General features: G+C 45.6%; 1 protein-coding gene across 6 annotated transcripts in view; it reads right to left on the bottom strand.

The window, feature by feature from the left end:
- LOC140717613 (uncharacterized) overlaps positions 1-18247 on the bottom strand; it is a 344930-nt gene that overhangs the window by 209944 nt on the left and 116739 nt on the right. For all 6 annotated transcript variants that reach the window (XM_073031183.1, XM_073031184.1, XM_073031186.1 and 3 more), the window contains one exon: positions 13039-13137. In XM_073031183.1, coding sequence (XP_072887284.1) covers positions 13039-13137 — 99 coding nt within the window. The remainder of the gene's footprint in view (positions 1-13038; positions 13138-18247) is intronic.

Raw genomic sequence — 18247 nt, 5'->3', positions numbered from 1 at the left:
CAGTATCCTTGCCATTGAAGATTCCCCGATTTCATTAGTGCCTTCTTACTGCCAAATTTATAAACAGGTTTTGGAAATCAGAATATTTGCCATCAATGCTTTTAATCTGTTTAAAAGGGTGTGTATACAAGGAGCCATGACTGGAGTTCATCACCCAAGAAGAAACTTCTTCCTCTCTCAGGTAGGACATATCTTGTTCAAACTCATGTTAGTCCCAGAGTGTTAGAAACATGGAAAACCTACAGAACAATGCAGGCCTTTCAGCCCCCAAAGCTGTGCAGAACATGTTGTTACCTTAGAAATTACCTAGGGTTACCCATAGCCCTTTATTTTTCTGAGCTCCATGTACCTCTCCAGGAGTCTCTTAAAAGACCCTATCGTATCCCCCTCCACCACTGTCGCAGGCAGCCCATTCCACACACTCACCACTCTCTACGTAAAAAACTTACCCCTGACAACTCTGTGACATTATGATGGTTTATTCAAATGTTTCTGTGGTATAGGCCATAATTAGAACCATTCCTGTAAGACAGTCACTAGAAATTCCAGGAGGGTGTTCCAAAGAGCTATAATTTTTCAGAATCAGAATCAGGTTTATTATCACCAGCATGTGTCATGAAATTTGTTAACTTAGCATCAGTAGAATGCACTACGTGATAATATAGAAAGAAAAAATAAGTAAATCAATTACCTAAGTATATTAAATAGATTAAAATTAGTGCAAAAAAACAGAAATAAAATATAGAAAAAAAAGTGAGGTAGTATTCATGGATTCAATGCCCATTTAGGAATTGGATGGCAGAAGGGAAGAAACTATTCCTGAATTGCTGTGTTGCCTTCAGGCTTCTGTACCTTCTTCCCGATGGTAACAATGAGAAAAGAGCATGCCATAGGTGATACAGGTCCTTAATAATGGGCAGTGCCTTTCTGAGGCACCACTCCTTGAAGATATCTTGGATACCACAGTGGCTAGAACCCAAGATGGAGCTGAGTATTTTACAACATTCTGTAGCTTCTTTTGGTTTTGTGCAGTCACTGAGACAGCACAGCACACAGTACATCTACAGAAGCTTACATGAGGAAATCTGCAGATGCTGGAAATTCAAATAACACACACAAAATGCTGGCAGAACACAGCAGGCTAGGCAGCATCTATAAGAGGAAGCACTGTCGATGTTTCAGGCCGAGACCCTTCGTCAGGACTAACGAAGTCTCGGCCTGAAACGTCAACAGTGCTCCTCCTTATAGATGCTGCCTGGCCTGCTGTGTTCTGCCAGCATTTTGTGTGTGTTGTTATCTATAGAAGCCTCAGTGTTTTAGGCGACAAACTAAATCTCTTCAAACTTTTAATAAAATATAGCTGCTGTCTTGCCTTCTTTATAGCTACATTGATATGATGGGAACAAAGATCTTGACACCCAGGAACTGAAAACTGCTCACTCTCTCCACTTTTGTTCCATCTATGAGGATTGGTTCGTGTTCTCTCGTCTTACCCTTCCTGAAGTTCACGATCAGCACTTTCAACTTACTGATGTTGAGTACAAGGCTGTTGGTGTGACCCCAGTCGTATGGCTGGATTATTTCACTCCTGTACACCCTTTTGTCTCCATCTGAGATTCTACCAACAATGGTTGTATCATCAGCACAGAACTTGAAGCCACGGCCCCTTTACCTGCCACAAACTCAATCCTCTCATATTACAGACCTTGCCTCCCACTCCTTGTCCATCTAAGCACTCACTCTCTCAGTTGGAAATGGCCTGACCACTGGCTTAACTTTTATCTGACCTTGAACAAAGCTTCTATCTCCACATTCTTTCTGTTTATTGCCAGTACCTCCAGTTGAACTTCGTCTTTTTGTGTGTTTTCCCCCAGCCATCAGTCTGTGGTTTTGTATTGCCATGTTCCAGCCCCGCTCCTGCTCTACTCCAGCCCCTGTATTACTGAGTACTTGGTCTCTCATCTACTTCTCATTATTACCTGCATTGCTGCCACTGTGTCTCATTGTGCTCCACCTATCATCTGCCTCTCTGTTTATTGCTCAGTGTATTTCAGTCCTGTGTTTTCACCTGTTTATTGCCAGATTGTGCCAGTTAGTTGTTCTGAGCCTTTCCAGCATTTGTACCTGAACTCTTGTCTGTCCAAATATTGACTCTGCCTGTTTCCTGATTCTGGTTTTTGGGTTTCTCTGGATGTTTTGATCTCTGCCTGAACTTTGATGATGATTTTGTTTGCACCTCGGGATTTGTTACTCAATTAATATCACTGTGTGCACAGTACTGGGTCTGTGATTGGATCCCTGCTCCAGTGTCCTGACATTACAATCTGGCCAGAATGGATCCAGCAGACCCTGGTTGCCTGAGAGCTGTCCTGGAACAACAGGGAGTGATGCTGGGGAGACTCCAGAACCAGCTGGACTCCATGTTCAGGGCAGTGGAGTCACTTTCTGCCAATGTATCTGATCTTGTGGCCCAGACTCAGTCACTCTAGCTGTCCCAGAGTGCCCATCAACATTCTGCAACTGCATCTTCCGCCCTGTCCTCCGCGTCCTCACATGTTCCTCTCGCCTAAGAGCCCCGTCTGTCTCCTCCAGAAAAGTACTCAGTTGAGCCCAGAGTACCTGCTGCTCTTTTCTTTCCCAGTGCACCCTCATTTTTGAATTGCAACCTACAACATTTCTGACTGATTGAGCCAAGGTAGCCTACGTCATCACCCAACTGTCCGGTCGGGTGAGAGAATGAGGAACAGCTGTCTGGGAGGCAGGCTCACCTTTCTGCATTAGTTTTCAGTTATTTTCTGAGGAAATGAGAAAAGTGTTTAATGGCTCCAAACAATGGAAAGAGGCTGCCCGTGAAACGCTGCACATGCACCGGGGTGCAGATCTGTGTCAGATTACACCATAGAGTTCCAGACCCTAGCCAGCTCCAGTGGCTAGATCTCGGAGACACAGTACGACACCTTCCTCAATGGCCTCTCCGAAGACATCAAAGATGAGCTGGTCACCCAGGACCTTCCTGTCACCTTTGAAGCCCTGGTGAATTTGGCCAATCATATTGATGTTCGCCTTCAGCAGAGCTGCAGAGGGAGGGTTTCCAGAGGGTCCCTGGGGGCACTGGGTGAGTTCCAAGCTCCTTGTCAGTTTACATTGCCCTGCCATTTGCCCCTATCTACAATTCCCATTCCAGAGCCCAAAGCTATGAAGGTTGACTGTACCCGCCTGACGCTGACTGAAACACAAATGAGAATCAGCACCCACTCCTGTCCGCACTGTGGCCAAGCAGGCCACTTCATCTCTGCCTGCCCAGTAAAAGCCAATCGCTCACCAGTAGGACGAGGAGCCCTCTTCGATGCCCCTCACTCTCATACCTGCTTCTCTGGAGTGGGGCATCCAATGGTGAGCAGTCTCTGTCTTGGTCGATTCTGGTGTGGAGGGGTTAGGGTTGGCTACCCAATAGGGATTACCTACATCTGCTCTCCAGTCAACATTGGTAGCCAACGCCTTGAACAGTCAGAGACTGGCTAACATCACCCATGTCATGGCCCCGGTGAGTCTCAGTTTATCTGGCAACCATTGTGAAGTTAACCCTTTATGTTATTGACTCTCCTCAAGCTCCCAACGTCCTGGACCATCCCTGGTTAGTTAAACACAACCGCCACATTGACTGGCTCAGTTACAAGATTTTAGGCTGGAGCCCATTCTGTCATTCCTACTGCCTCCACCAAGCTCAAATCCCCTTGTCTCCAAGCTTTGATCCCCCCCGAGGAATTTCCAGACCTTAGTGTCATCCCTCCTGTATACATGGACCTCAAGGCTGTGTTCAGCAAGTCTCGGGCCACTTCCCTGCCGCCTCATTGTCCATATGATTGTGCCATTGAGCTCTTGCCTGGCACATCTCCCCCAAGGGGCTGCCTGTATTCTTTGTTCGTACCTGAAACTGAAGACATGAGTAAGTACATTCAAGAGTCCCTGATTGCAGGCATCATCTGGCCATCTTCCTCCCTGCTGGGGCTGGTTTTTTCTTTATTGAAAAGAAGGACGGCTCCTTGTGTCCATGCATTATAGCCCAGTGGTGGCAGTTGGTGCAGTATGGACAAGACATTGATTACTGCGAACTGAATGAAGTCACTGTTAAGAACCATTACCCTCTTCCGCTCATGACCTCGGAATCTGAATTACTACAAGGAGCCTCAGTTTTCACCAAGCTTGATCTCTGTAACACCTGCCATCTTGTCCGCATCTGTGAAGGGGACGAGTGGAAGACGACCTTCAACACCACCTCAGGCCATTATGAGTATCTGGTCATACCATTTGGTCTCACCAATGCCCCCGCCATCTTCCAAGCCCTGGTAAATGATGTTCTCAGAAACATGCTGAACCAACTTGTTTTTGTGTATTTCGATGACATTTTGATTTTTTTCTAAGTCCCTTGCTGTACAGACAGGTCATGTCTGCAGAGTTCTCCAGCACCTTCTGGAGAACCAGCTTTTTGTGAAGGCTGAGAAATGAGTTTCATCACAATACAGTCACCTTCCTGGGGTATGTAATTTCAGGCGGTTCCATTCAGATGGATCAACAGAAGGTCAAGGCAGTGGTCAAATGGCCCGAACCCTCGACTCGTCGGGAGTTGCAACGCTTCTTGGGCTTTGCTAACTTCTATCGCTGCTTCATCAGAAATTACAGTACACTGGCCGTACCACTCACTGTTCTTAACTCATCGGCTGTCAGATTCTTTGGTCCCCTGCTGCTGAAAAAGCATTCTCTGACCTGAAGGAATGTTTCACATCTGCCCCCATCCTGATTCAACCCGACACTGACCGGCAATTCATTGTGGAGGTGGATGCCTCTGTCATTGGTGTAGGAGCTGTTCTCTCTCAGCGCTTGGCCAAGGATGATAAGTTACACCCCTGCGCCGCCTTCTCTCAACGCCTCACTCCCATGGAGAGGAATTACAATGTCGGAAACCGGGAGCTGCTGGCTGTGAAACTAGCTCTAGAGGAGTGGAGGCATTGGCTGGAGGGAGTAAAGGTGCCATTCTTAGTCTGGGACTGATCACAAGAATCTGGAATATATCCGTACGGCCAAGCGTCTCAACTTCCATCAAGCTCATTGGTCCCTGTTTTTTTTCAATATTCAGTTTTACTGTCCTTCCACCATAGATCCAAGGATCGAAAACCTGATGCCCTCTCCTGAAGATTTCCTTCCTTTTAGACCCCTGAGGTGCCCGATGTCATCCTCCCTGCTCACTGTCTTGTGGGTGCAGCACAATGGGACATTGAATCTATGGTTCAAGCTACTCAACAGAGCGAGGCAGCCCCTAGTCAAACCCCACTAACCATGTTCATGTTCCCAGCTCTGTCTGCTCACAGGTATTGCAGTGGGGTCATTCTTCCCGGTTATCCTGTCACTATGGAACCAAGCGTACTCAGGCCTTCATCAGTCGGTGGTTCTGGTGGCCCTCCATGGGAGATGACATCCACAACTTTGTCTCAGCCTGCTCGGTCTGTGCTCAAGGCAAGAACTCTAACCGGTCGCCCACTGGTCTGTTACAACCCCTGTCTATCCCTAAGAGACCCTGGTCCCACATTGCCCTAGATTTTGTCACCGGTCTTCCCCCATCAGATGGTAACACCACCATTCTCACAGTAGTTGATCGTTTCTCCAAGTCTGTACACTTCATTCCTTTACCTGAACTCCCCTCTGCCAAAGAAACAGCCAAATTACTAGTACTGTATGTTTTTAAATTACATAGTTTACCTGTAGATTTTGTGTCAGACAGGGGCTCTCAATTCACAACCAGCTTCTGGAGAGCATTCTGTAATCTTCTGGGTGCCTCCGTGAGTCTGTCTTCAGGATTCTACCCACAGACCAATGGCTAGACCGAGCGGGCCAACCAACAGCTAGAGACAATATTGCAGTGTCTGGTCTCCCAGAAACCCTCTGCGTTGAGTTGGCAGTTACCCTGAGCCAAGAACGCCATAAATTCTCATCCATCCTCATCCACTGGTCTGTCCCCTTTTGAGTGCTGCCTTGGCTACCACCTCCACTGTCTCCTGCCCAGGAAGAGGTTGGCATTCCATCTGCTGAGGCATTCATCCGCCATTGTCAGCGGATGTGGAGGCACACTCACTCTGCCCTTCTCTGAGCCTCTGCGAGGTTCAAGCGTCAAGCTGACCACCATTGCTCCAAGGCCCCACATTACTGCTAGACACAGCGTGTGTGGCTTTCAACCCGAGACTTGCCCCTAAAGGTGGATTCCTGCAAGCTTGCCCCTCACTTCATCAGCCCATTTCCCATTGGTAAAGTCATCTTCATCATGTCGTCCATCTCAAGCTCCCCTCCACTCTCTGCTGCATTCATCCCACCTTCCATGTGTCCCACATCAAGCCTTTCATGAGCCACCCCCTATGTCCTGTCCCCAAACCCCCCTGCCCCACAGCTCATCAATGGGTCAGAGGTCTTCACAGTGCGTTGACTGCTGGATGTTTTTCGCCAGGGCTGTGGCCTCCAGTACCTTGTGGACTGGGAGGGCTACGGTCCTGAGGAGAAGTGCTGGGTCCCTGCCTGTAACATCCTGAAGCTTTCTCTCATCAGAGACTTTCATCACCAGCACCTAGCTCTACCTGCTGTGACACCAGGAGGCATCCACAGAAGGGGGAGGGAGTACTGTCAGTATCTCCAGTTGAACTGTCTTTTTGTGTGTTTTCCCCCTAGCTGTGGTTTTGTATTGCCATGTGCTCCTGTCCCCACTCTTGCTCTACTCCAGCCCCTGTATTACTGAGTACTTGGTCTCTCGTCTGCTTCTCATTATTACCTGTTTTGCTGCCACTTCTGTCTCATTGTGCTCCACCTATCATCTGCCTCTCTGTTTATTGCTCAGTGTATTTCAGTCCTGTGTTTTCACTTATTTGTTGCCAGATTGTGCCAGTGAGTTTTCCTGTGCCTTTTCAGCATTAATATCTGAACTCTGCCTGTCTGAATATTGACTCTAGTTTTTTGATTTCTCTGAATGTTTTGATCTCTGCTTGCACCTCAGGATTTGTCACTCAATTAATATCACTGTGTGCACAGTACTGGGTCTGCAATTGGATCGCTGCTCCAGCGCCCTGACAGTCAGCTGATATCTCAGGGTTAAGTGAGCTTTCCAGTAAAGCGTGCAGCCTCGAGACCAAGAAGCCCGGAGACAGGATTTGAGCTCATGATTGACTGATCAACTCCATTTCTCAATGATCTTGCCAATTAAAACAAGGAAGACTGAAATCGTGAGGTGAAAATGGAATGTGATTGGGTGTTCATCATCGTCCACCAGCCTCTTGCTTGGGATGGCCGGAGGAAAGTTTCTGTGTGTGACAGTCCTTCTCTCCCTCTCACTCGCTGCTCCCAGCCAAAGGTCCCAACATTTGAATGGTCTTTCTCTTTCCCTTGATGCTGTCGGAGGGTGGTGCTGGAGTCCTGGGTCTTGGGCAAGGTTTAATTGACACACTTTGTGGATTGAACCCGAGTTCATGTTACGATGTGTTTCTGGTGGCTCCTTTTTTTTTGTTTCTTGTTATTTTATGTGATTTTGATCAGGGTGGCTACAGATAACGGATGGCACAGCACTAGATTGAACTGAATATGCCCGAACTCTTTCGATGTGGGTTGCGTTTTTTTTTAGATTTTGTGTCTTTCACTTGTTTCTTTTTGCTGTTCGCGTAATTTTTTTTGTGCATTGGTGGGTGATGTTTGATGTTTGAATATCGAGGTATTTAAAATGTTGAGAGGGATAGGTAGAGTTGACGTTAATAGGCTGTTTCCATTGAGAGTAGGGGAGATTCAAATGAGAGGACATGATTTGAGAGTTAGGGGGCAAAAGTTTAAGGGTAACACGAGGGGGTACTTCTTTACTCAGAGAGTGATAGCTGTGTGGAATGAGCTTCCTGTAGAAGTAGTAGAGGCCAGTTCAGTTGTGTCATTTAAGGTAAAATTAGATAGGTATATGGACAGGAAAGGAGTGGAGGGTTATGGGCTGAGTGCGGGTAGGTGGGACTAGGAGAGATTGAGTTCGGCACGGACTAGGAGGGCCAGAATGGCCTGTTTCCGTGCTGTGATTGTTATATGTTATATATCTTTCTTTTAAGTGATTTCATGGTTTTCTTTGTTTTATGGCTGCCTGTGGGAAGACGAATCTCATGGTTGTATACTTCATACATACTTTGATAATAAATCTACATTCGAATCTTTTTGTTCATCTCTCATATCTCTGCTATGGAGACCTGTATTATGCTGAAACTCTTCCAATAGCCTTGTTCCTTGCACCCCCTTTGAACTGCTGCTAGTTTCCCATTCATCCACCCCCTGGAGTACTGGGACTGCAGCACCACACATTTAAAATTCAGATACTTGCTTAAATCTTTTTGCTGGTTTGATCATTCCCTACCTGTCCCCTTCTACAACTCTTACAGTTTTCCACATTTTGTTGTGTACAAAATTCTCCCTTTGTGTGTCTCCATTGTCACAGCAGATGCTCAAGGTCTGATATTTCCCCGCACAGCTCCGCCCCTCCTTCCAGTCCTCTGCAAAACACACTATGGGTTGGACACTTCAAGTATCTGCTCAGCTGGTGCCCATGCCTTTCCCATTGCACCTCTGGCCAGTAACCTGACAGGCTGTTCCAGATTAACTGAACAACTCTTCCATCTAATACTTAAATTCTCCTACACAAGGAAATCTGATGCTGTCGAGACCTGCTGAGTTCCTCCACTATTTTGTTTGTGGGAGACAGAGGTTAGATAGAGGGTGGAGACTCAAGGGGAGCAGGAACACCGAGCTAACTGACTGAGTTGAATAGTTTGCTTCCATCCTCTGCAATCTGATAGTTCTGTGGAAGCTGACTGACCTCATGACGGTAACCTGAACACTGAACAGGTGTCCCACACTCCCTCCAAACAGTCTGACTCTTTGAACAAGCATCTGAGACCTCAATCCCACCCCTCAGGCTCTGACCCTCCCTTGCTCTTGTTACATATCCACCCTTGACCTCGGAACTACAGATCAGAGCAGTGTGGAGGAACAGAGATATCTTGGGTTCACATCCAAAGAACTCTCAAAATTGCCACACAAGTGGTTAAGAAGGCATATAGTGTGGTGGCCATCATTGGTCAGTGTATTGTTGTAGCTCTATAGAAGACTGGTAGACCACATTTGAAATATTGTGTCTATAGAGAGCCCTTGCAAGATGGCGGCGCGACAGCGCGCTGCGGCCACTTTGGAATGAATATCTGTAATCTGTCAAGTAGGATGCCGTGTACGATCCTGATTTGATGGAGACGGATGGGTGAAGCACGGAGGAACATCTGGTGAAACTTCTGAAATGCCTGTTTCGCTGCCGCTGCTACTGTGCGATCGGAAAAATCTCCGGGAGGAAGACCCCGAATCCTCGGCTTTGCCTGCTGCTCGGCGGCCAGTGCTGGGGTCGAAACGCTCGGCAGAGATGGTGCTCGGTGTCAGAGGGCTGGTCGGAGGCTTGAAGTTTTCGGACGGACTCAGAGTTGGCTGTCGTCGGGGCCCCCAGAGTGCTGTATCGGCAAGCTGCGGCGCTGACACACATGGCAGGAAGAGTTTTTCTTCCTTCTACCGTCTGCGTGAGATGATGGGCTGTCTGGACTTTGAGACTTCCTTTTAAACCGTGCCATGGACTGCTCTTTATCAGATTACGGTATTGCTTTACACTGTTGAAACTATGTGTTATAATTATGTGGTCTTTGTCAGTTAGTCTTTTATCAATTATGGTATTGTCTGCATTGTTGAAACTATATGTTAACTATAACTATATGTAATCTATGTGGTTTTGTGTAGGTCTTGTAGCTTTAGTTTTGTCTGATGGGTTTGTAGTTCCTTTCCAGGGAAAGTGCTAAGACGGTAGCGCGATATCGATACGCAGCAACCTCTCCGGACTCTGGATTGGGGATTACCAAATGTTATGTGGTTTTTCTTGTGTGGTCTGTTTTGTGCTTTTTCGTGATATCATTCTGGAAAACGTTGTCTCATTTTTTAACTGCATTGTATTTGTGGTTTATAAATGACAATAAACTGAATCTGAATCTGAATTTCTAGTCACCTCATTTATAGGAAAGATGTGGAAGCTTCATAGAGGATGCAGATATTTACCAAGATGACCTTGTATTAAAGAGCTTGTTTGATGAAGATAGGTTAAGTGAGCTACAGCCTTTTTCTTTGAGATGAATATGAGTGAGAGGTAACTCGATGGAAGTCTACAAGATGATCAAGGCATAGATAGAATGGATAGCCAGAAACTTTTTCCCAAGGAGGAAACGACTAATATAATGGGGCATAATTGAACATGATTGGAGGGAAGTATAGGGATGATGCCAGAGGTTAAGGTTTTTTTCACACAGAGAGTGGTCAGTCAGCTCGGTGTTCCTGCTCCCCTTAAGTCTCCACCCTCTATCTAACCTCTGTCTCCCACAAACAAAATAGTGGAGGAACTTAGCAGGTCTCGACAGCATCTGGTGCAGGACTATCCTGCCAGTGGTGCTGGTAAAGGCAGATGCATTAGGGGCACTTAAGAAACTATTAGATAAGCACATGGATAAAAGAAATAAAATTGACTTTTCAGGCCAAGACCTTTAATCAGATGAAGTCCTAAAAACATCAATCTCTCATTTTCTTCCACAGATGCTTCCTGACTTGCTGAGTTCCTCCAGCATTTTTTGTGTGGTGCTAGAGAACGCTTTTTACCAACTTCACCTAATTTGGTCACCTTGGTTCCTTTTCTCACTCACACCCTTGTTGTAAGTAAGAACCAGCCTTCAAATAGCTTCCAGTGAAACAATGATGAGCTTTGAAAGTTCAAAGTATTGCTTACACATAGCACAGCAGGAAGCTACCCACAGAAGTGGACTGGAACCTGCTCTCTGTACTCGTACAATCATTCATTCCCCAATACATTCATGAAGATATAACTGTTTAGACTGAACCAGAGCAAATGTACGATGAACATAATGGATCAGGCAGGGGCTTCTGTACATGTGGAAATGTTTCCTGGAATCCATGCCCATCTGGAATGTACCCTGACAAAAGGTAAAGCTTTACTAACCACCAGCCTCTCTAAACTGTAAGTACTTGAACATCTGAAGCTCATCAGTCTGTGACATTGATCAGAAGCTTCCTGTCCATCCTTCAACAGCTCCAGCTATTCCAGCTCACCTACTTGGCACAAGGAACTCTGAGTCTGTTGGCAGCTGTTGAATACATAGATCCTGAATCTCTACAAATCTTATTCTTTAAAATAAAAATAAGGCAGGGCACATTGCCAGTCTCTGCAAAGTCAATCATTGGTTAGCTGAAAAACTCATCTTCATGTTAATGGACCTCAGAAAACCCCATGGTAATTGCAAACATGGAAATCAAATTACCAAGATTGTTCCAATTCACCAAGTCCAAAAGCTTATTTCCTTAACCCCATTCATGTGCGCAAATACAGATGGATCAAACTTCTCAACACTGGTGCATCTTCAGCCCCTACTCTACTCTTAGATAAATTGGGGCTTAGAAAAATAAAGTGCTACGGGTACTCCTAGGTAATTTCTAAAGTAAGTACATGTTCAGCACAGCATTGTGGGCAGAAGGGCCTGTATTGCGCTATAGGTGTCCTATGTTTCTAAGTTACTCTCCGTACACTCACGACTGCATGACCAGTCTCTTCTCTAACTCCATCTACAAATTTTCAGACAACAGCAGCATAGTGGACTGTATTTCAAATAATAATGATTTGGAATACAGGAAGGAGATGGAGAGCTTTGTAACATGGGTGTTGTGACATCAAACTTTCCCTCAATGTCAGCAAAGCAGAAGAGCAGGTCACTGACTTCAGGAAGGGGGAAAGGGGGAAGTAAATATGTTCTTGGTTAAGAGAGTTGAAAGCTTCTAGTTCCTAGGAGTGAACATCACCAATAGCATGTCCTGTACCAACCATATTTGACACATCACCATCAACCCTTATATTGTTCTAATTGATGCACTACAGAAAGCATTCTCTCTGGATACATCACGACTTGGCATTTGCTCTGCTTGTGACTTGTGAAATGCATGGGTTTTCCTTGGGTCCTGCGGGTAGGTTACTTGATCTTTATGAATTGTCCCATGATTAGGTTAGGGATCATCGGGTTTAATAGGGGTTGTTGGGGTGAGGGGGTGGGTGGCTCAAAGGGCCAGAAGGGCACAGAAGTCTGAATTGCATTCTGGAATATCAACAGAATTAAAGTGCCCATTATGCCACTTTGCACATAACTTTGCCTGCTTCCAAAGTCAGATCTAAGTGAGTAAAAGCAGGATCACAGGGCACCCAACATTTCGGGGTAGATGGTTCAAGGATCCTGTAAAAAGCAACAGCAGCAGCAAGAGTAATAACAGTGGATGCTGTCAGCAAAATGAACACCAGCAACACAACAAGAGAGAGTAACAGGGGAACAACAACAGAGCCACAATGGACAGCAGCAAGACAACACATTGGCCAAGTGGGAAGATTACTGCCTCATTGTTCCAGAGTCCTGGGTTCAGTACTAACCTTGGGTTTTTTCTAGCGTTTCCCTCCACAGCCCAAGGACGAGCTGTATTGGGGATGGGTGATGTTTATCTTCCCTCAGTGGTGGAATTTGAGGACAGTTGGTGGGAATATGGGAAGAATAGAAGCTACTGAGGAATGGAATTACTCTGTGAAACAACATGGTCTCACAAACTCCTTTGCTGTAAGGAAGTAAAGAGAAAAGGAAACTGGAAACGTCAGGTGCTAGGTTAATGTAACTGGCTGAGGAGTGCCCCTGCCACAGCTTTTCCAGTCTCCAAGATTTTGCTTGTGGGCTCTCTCAAGTACATCTTCAATAATAATTAACTATAATCACAAGATCTAGTTAATAGTGATTTCCTTAATAAATGTGTAAACATAAACATGCAATCTGATTTCTTTAACACATGTAACATACAAGTAGGAACAGCCAGCCTTAACCATGTGTAATCCCTGATACGACTACCAGCACTCACCTGCTTGAGCCCTACAGGGTGTGAGTTGTAGGCTGTATCCTGCTTGCTCTCACCATCTTGCTCTTTTGTGTCTGAGGGACAAAGTCCACACTGGTCTCCCTGTGGATAACAGATGGCTATTAGTGACTGCAGACTGCAAACATCCCTTCCATGCATTCTGCATGGCCTCATTCAGAAGTGGTTGGGAATATGAGGTGAGGGAGGAAGAGGAGGAGGTGGTGGGGAGGGGCACTTTTATGAAGAAGATGAGTGGATGAAAGAAAGAATCCAGCTAAGTTACGAAGAACAAAGAGCATTCAGGTCCTTTAATAATATTCAAGTATGCAATACTCTCCTCAATTCATCAAATAAAGGGCTCTATACTTATATGGCTGGGCCCTGGCTGGAGTATGTCTGAATGGAAACAGGTGGCCATGTTGATGGTTGGGAGTTTCCTTTTGCATGTGGCCCCTTAATATAACATAAGGGAAGACAAGATTAAGACAAGAGAAGTTTTCCCCATTTTCTAATTAAATTATATCCAATTATTATCTACCTCACCTTCTGACCATGTCATCTCGATATGGTCAGAGATACCATCTTCAGCTTGATACTCCTTTGAGTATGAAGCATGAGTTTGCTGTGACATTCTGATTGGATTTGGCAAGGCTGGGGTGACTTGGACCATGGTCATTTTCTAAAACTGAGGGATCAGCTATTCAGAATAGAAGCAACATAAAATTTTTGCAGTTAGGGTATATCCAATTGGCAGAATTGTTCATCCCGATGGTTGAGGAACCTCAGTTGCAGAGCATATACAAGAGGTGTACCAAAGGGTTGGTGGATATTAATGAATTTGAGATATACAATAAGGAGCAGCTGAGAAAGCAGTGGCCATGATTTTCCTCAACAGATATCTGAGAGCAACTGACCTGATTCTATTTCTTATGTTCTTATTTCTTATGCCATTCCAGCCCAAGGTGAAGAATCCATCCTGGCAAGTAAGGCATCTCCACAACCAACATCACAGTCTGCTGCTGATAATTGGTTTGGAGCAGGGTGGGTTAAGATTTTGATGGGAATGTGGATCTTAAGTTAGCTAGACACAACCACCATTTTTAGTATAATTACAAATTTTCTTCTCTAAGAATGATTTTCTCCCATTTGCCACCAAGTGATCCTGTGAACAAGAATGGTATGTGCTGGTAGGTAGTTCCTCCATAAGGCTTGTTACAGATTACTGGGGTGCTGTACTCCTCTGATTCATTTACATAAGAAGCTCTTTTGGGGCAGGAGTGACCTATACAAAAAGGACGGGTTGCACTGGAATCCCAGGGGGACCAATATCCTGGCGGGGAGGTTTGTTAAGCCTACTGTGGAGGGTTTAAACTAGAATTATTGGGGGATGGGAACCAAATTGAAGAGACTGGGGAAGAGGAGGTTGGCTCACAAATAAGAGAAAATTTGTAGACAGTGTAAGAGGGAGGATAGGCAGGTGATAGAGAAGGGACGCACTCAGACCGAAGGTTTGAGATGTGTCTATTTTAACACAAGGAGTGTTGTGAACAAAGCGGATGAGCTTAGAGTGTGGATCAGTACTTGGAGATATGACATGATGGCCATTACAGAGACTTGCATGGCTCAGGGACACGAATGGTTACTTCAAGTGCCGGGTTTTAGATGTTTCAGAAAGGACAGGGAGGGAGGCAAAAGAGGTGGGGGTATGGCACTGTTGATCAGAAATAGTGTCATGGCTGCAGAAAAGGTGGACGCCATGGAGAAATAGTCTACCGAGTCTCTGTGGGTGGAGGTTAGGAACAGGAGGAGGTCAATAACTTTACTGGATGTTTTTTATAGGCCACCTGCTAGTAACAGAGATATCGAGGAGCAGATAGGGAAACAGATCCTGGAAAGGTGTAATAATAAGAGTTGACGTGATGGGAAATTTTAATTTCCCAAATATCGACTGGCATCTCCCTAGAGCAAGGGGTTTAGATGGGGTGGAGTTTCTTAGGTGTGTTCAGGAAGGTTTCATGACACAATATGTAGATAAGCCTAAAAGAGGAAAGGCTGTGCAGTACTTGATTTGGTGTTGGGAAATGCAGCTGGGAGAGCATTTTGCAGAAAGTGATCATAATTCTGTCTCCTTTACAATAGCATTTGAGAGAGATAGGAACAGACTAAGTTAGAAAAGCGTTTAATTGGAGTAAGGGGAATTATAAGGCTATCAGGCAGGAATTTGGCTTAAGCTGGAAACAGATGTTCTCAGGGAAAAGAATGGAAGAAATGTGGCAAATACTCACAGGGGAAATTTGTGTGGAGTTCTGTATAGGTTCGTTCCAATGAGACAGGGAAGTTATGGTAGGGTACAGGAACCGTGGTGTACAAAGGCTGTAATAAATCTAGTCAAAAAGAAAAGAAAAGCTTCCAAAAGGTTCAGAGAGCTAGGTAATGTTAGAGATCCAGAAGATTATAAGGCTAAAAGGAAGGAGCTTAAGAAGGAAATTAGGAGAGTCAGAAGGGGCCTTGGTGGGCAGGATTAAGGAAAACACCAAGGCATTCTACAAGTATGTGAAGAGCAAGAGAATAAGACATGAAAGAATAGGACCTATCAAGTGTGACAGTCAAAGTGTGTATCAAACAGGAGGAAATAGCAGAGGTACTTAATGAATACTTTACTTCAGTATTCACTACGGAAAAGGATCTTGGTGATTATAGTGATGACTTTCAGCATACTGAAAAGCTTAGCATGTAGATATTAAGAAAGAGGATGTGCTGGAGCTTTTGGAAAGCATCAAGTTGGATAAGTCGCTGGGACCAGATGACTGGCTACTGTGGGAGGCGAGGGAGGTGATTGCTGAGCCTCTGGCGATGATCTTTGCATCATCAATGGTGACGGGAGAGGTTCCGGAGGATTGGAGAGTTGCGAATGTTGTTCCTTTATTCAAGAAGGGGAGTAGAGATAGCCCAGGAAGTTATAGACCAGTGAGTCTTACCTCAGTGGTTGGTAAGCTGATGGAGAAGATCCTGAGAAGCAGGATTTATGAACATTTGGAGAGGTATAATATGATTAGGAATAGTCAGCATAGCTTTGTCAAAGGCAGGTCGTGCCTTAAGAGCCTGATTTGAAATTTGAGGATGTGACTAAACACATTGATGAAGGAAGAACAGTAGATGTAGTGTATATGGATTTCAGTAAGGCATTTGATAAGGTACCCCACGCAAGGCTTATTGAGAAAGTAAGGAGGCATGGGATCCAAGCGGACATTGCTTTGTGGATCCAGACCTGGCTTGCCCACAGAAGGCAAAGACTGGTTGTAGACGGGTCATATTCTGCATGGAGGTCAGTCACCAGTGGAGTTCATCAGGGATCTGTTCAGGGACCCTTACTAGAACCATAGAACATTACTGCATGTCCTCCAGTATTTTTTCTCCCCTAGCCTCAGTGGAAAAAGCCTGCTTGCATTCACTCTATCTATACCCATCATAATTTTAAATATCTCTATCAAATCGCCCCTCATTCTTCTACGCTTCAGGGAATAAAGTCCTAACCTATTCAACCTTTCTCTGTAACTCAGTTTCTCAAGTCCCAGCAACATCCTTGTAAATTCTTTCAACCTCATTAATATCCTTCCTGTAATTCAGTGACCAAAACTGCAAACAATACTCCAAATTCGGCCTCACCAATGCCTTATACAACCTCACCTTAACATTCCAACTCTTATACTCAATACTTTGATTTATAAAGGCCAATGTACCAAAAGCTCTCTTTACTACCCTATCTACCTGTGACGCCACTTTCAGGGAATTTTGTATCTGTATTTCCAGATCCCTCTGTTCTACTGCATTCCTCAGTGTCCTACCATTTAACTAGTATGCTCTAACAAGCTGGATGAACTCAGCAGGTCGGGCAGCATCCGTTGAAATAAACAGTCAATGTTTCGGGCTGAAACCCTTCGTCAGGACTGAAGGAGGGGGCAGGGGCCCTATAAAGAACGTGGGGGGAGGGTGGAATGTGCCAGGTGAAAAACCAACCAGAGGAAAGATCAAGGGGTGGGGGAGGGGATAAGCAGGAGAGGTGAAGGAGGAATGTAAGGGGAAAGCACTATGGGTTGTAGAAGAAGGCAGAATCATGAGAGAGGTGATTAGGCAGCTGGAAGAGGAGGCAGAGAGAGGGAGGGAATTACCAGAAGTTGGGGAATTCGATGTTCGTACCAAGGGGCTGGAGACTACCCAGACGGTATATGAGGTGTTGCTCCTCCAACCTGAGTTTGGCCTCATTATGGCAGTAGAGGAGGCCATGTATGGACATATCTGAATGGGAATGTGAAGCAGAGTTGAAGCGGGTGGCAACTGGGAGATCCTGTCTGTTGTAGCGGACGGAGCCCATCAAGAAGGCCTCAAAGCCCTCCGCTACTTTCTTGACAATAGACATCACCAGTTCCCTGACACCACCACACTCCTCCGGTTGGCAGAACTGGTACTCACACTTAATAACTTCTCTTTCGGATCTTCCCACTTTCTTCAGACCAAGGGTGTAGCTATGGGCACTCGCATGGGTGCCAGCTATGCCTGCCTCTTTGTGGGTTATGTGGAACAGTCTATGCTCCAGATCTATACTGGTACTGCTCCCCAACTTTTTCCTTCACTACACTGACGACTACTTTGGTACTGCTTCCTGCACCCATGCTGAGCTCGTCAATTTCATCGACTTTGCCCCTAACTTTCACCCAGCCCTCAAATTCACTTGGTCCATCTCGGACACTACTCTCCCCTTTCTCGATCTCTCAGTTTCCGTCTCTGGAGACAGACTGTCCACTGACATCTTCTATAAACCCACTGACTCCCATAACTACCTTGATTATTCCTCTTCACACCCTGCCAAATGTAAAAATGCTATTCCCTATTTCCAGTTCCTCCGTCTCTGCCACATCTATTCCCAGGATGAGGCTTTACGTTCCAGGACACATCAAATGTCCTCTTTCTTTAAAAATCGTGCAGTCATCAATGATGCCCTCACCCGCATCTCCTCCATTTCCTGCAGTTCGGCTCTCACTCCATCCTCTCGTCACCACAACAGGGACCATGTTGCCCTTGTCCTCACCTACCACCCCACCAGCCTCTGGATCCAGCATATTATCCTCCGAAACTTCCACCACCTTCAGCACATCTTTCCCTCTCTGCTTTTCGCAGGGATCGTTCCCTCCATGACTGCCTGGTCCACACGTCC

The sequence above is a fragment of the Hemitrygon akajei genome, chromosome 28 (genome assembly GCF_048418815.1).
Source record: "Hemitrygon akajei chromosome 28, sHemAka1.3, whole genome shotgun sequence".
NCBI lineage: Eukaryota > Metazoa > Chordata > Chondrichthyes > Myliobatiformes > Dasyatidae > Hemitrygon > Hemitrygon akajei.
This window is presented reverse-complemented; position numbering and strand designations above follow the sequence as displayed.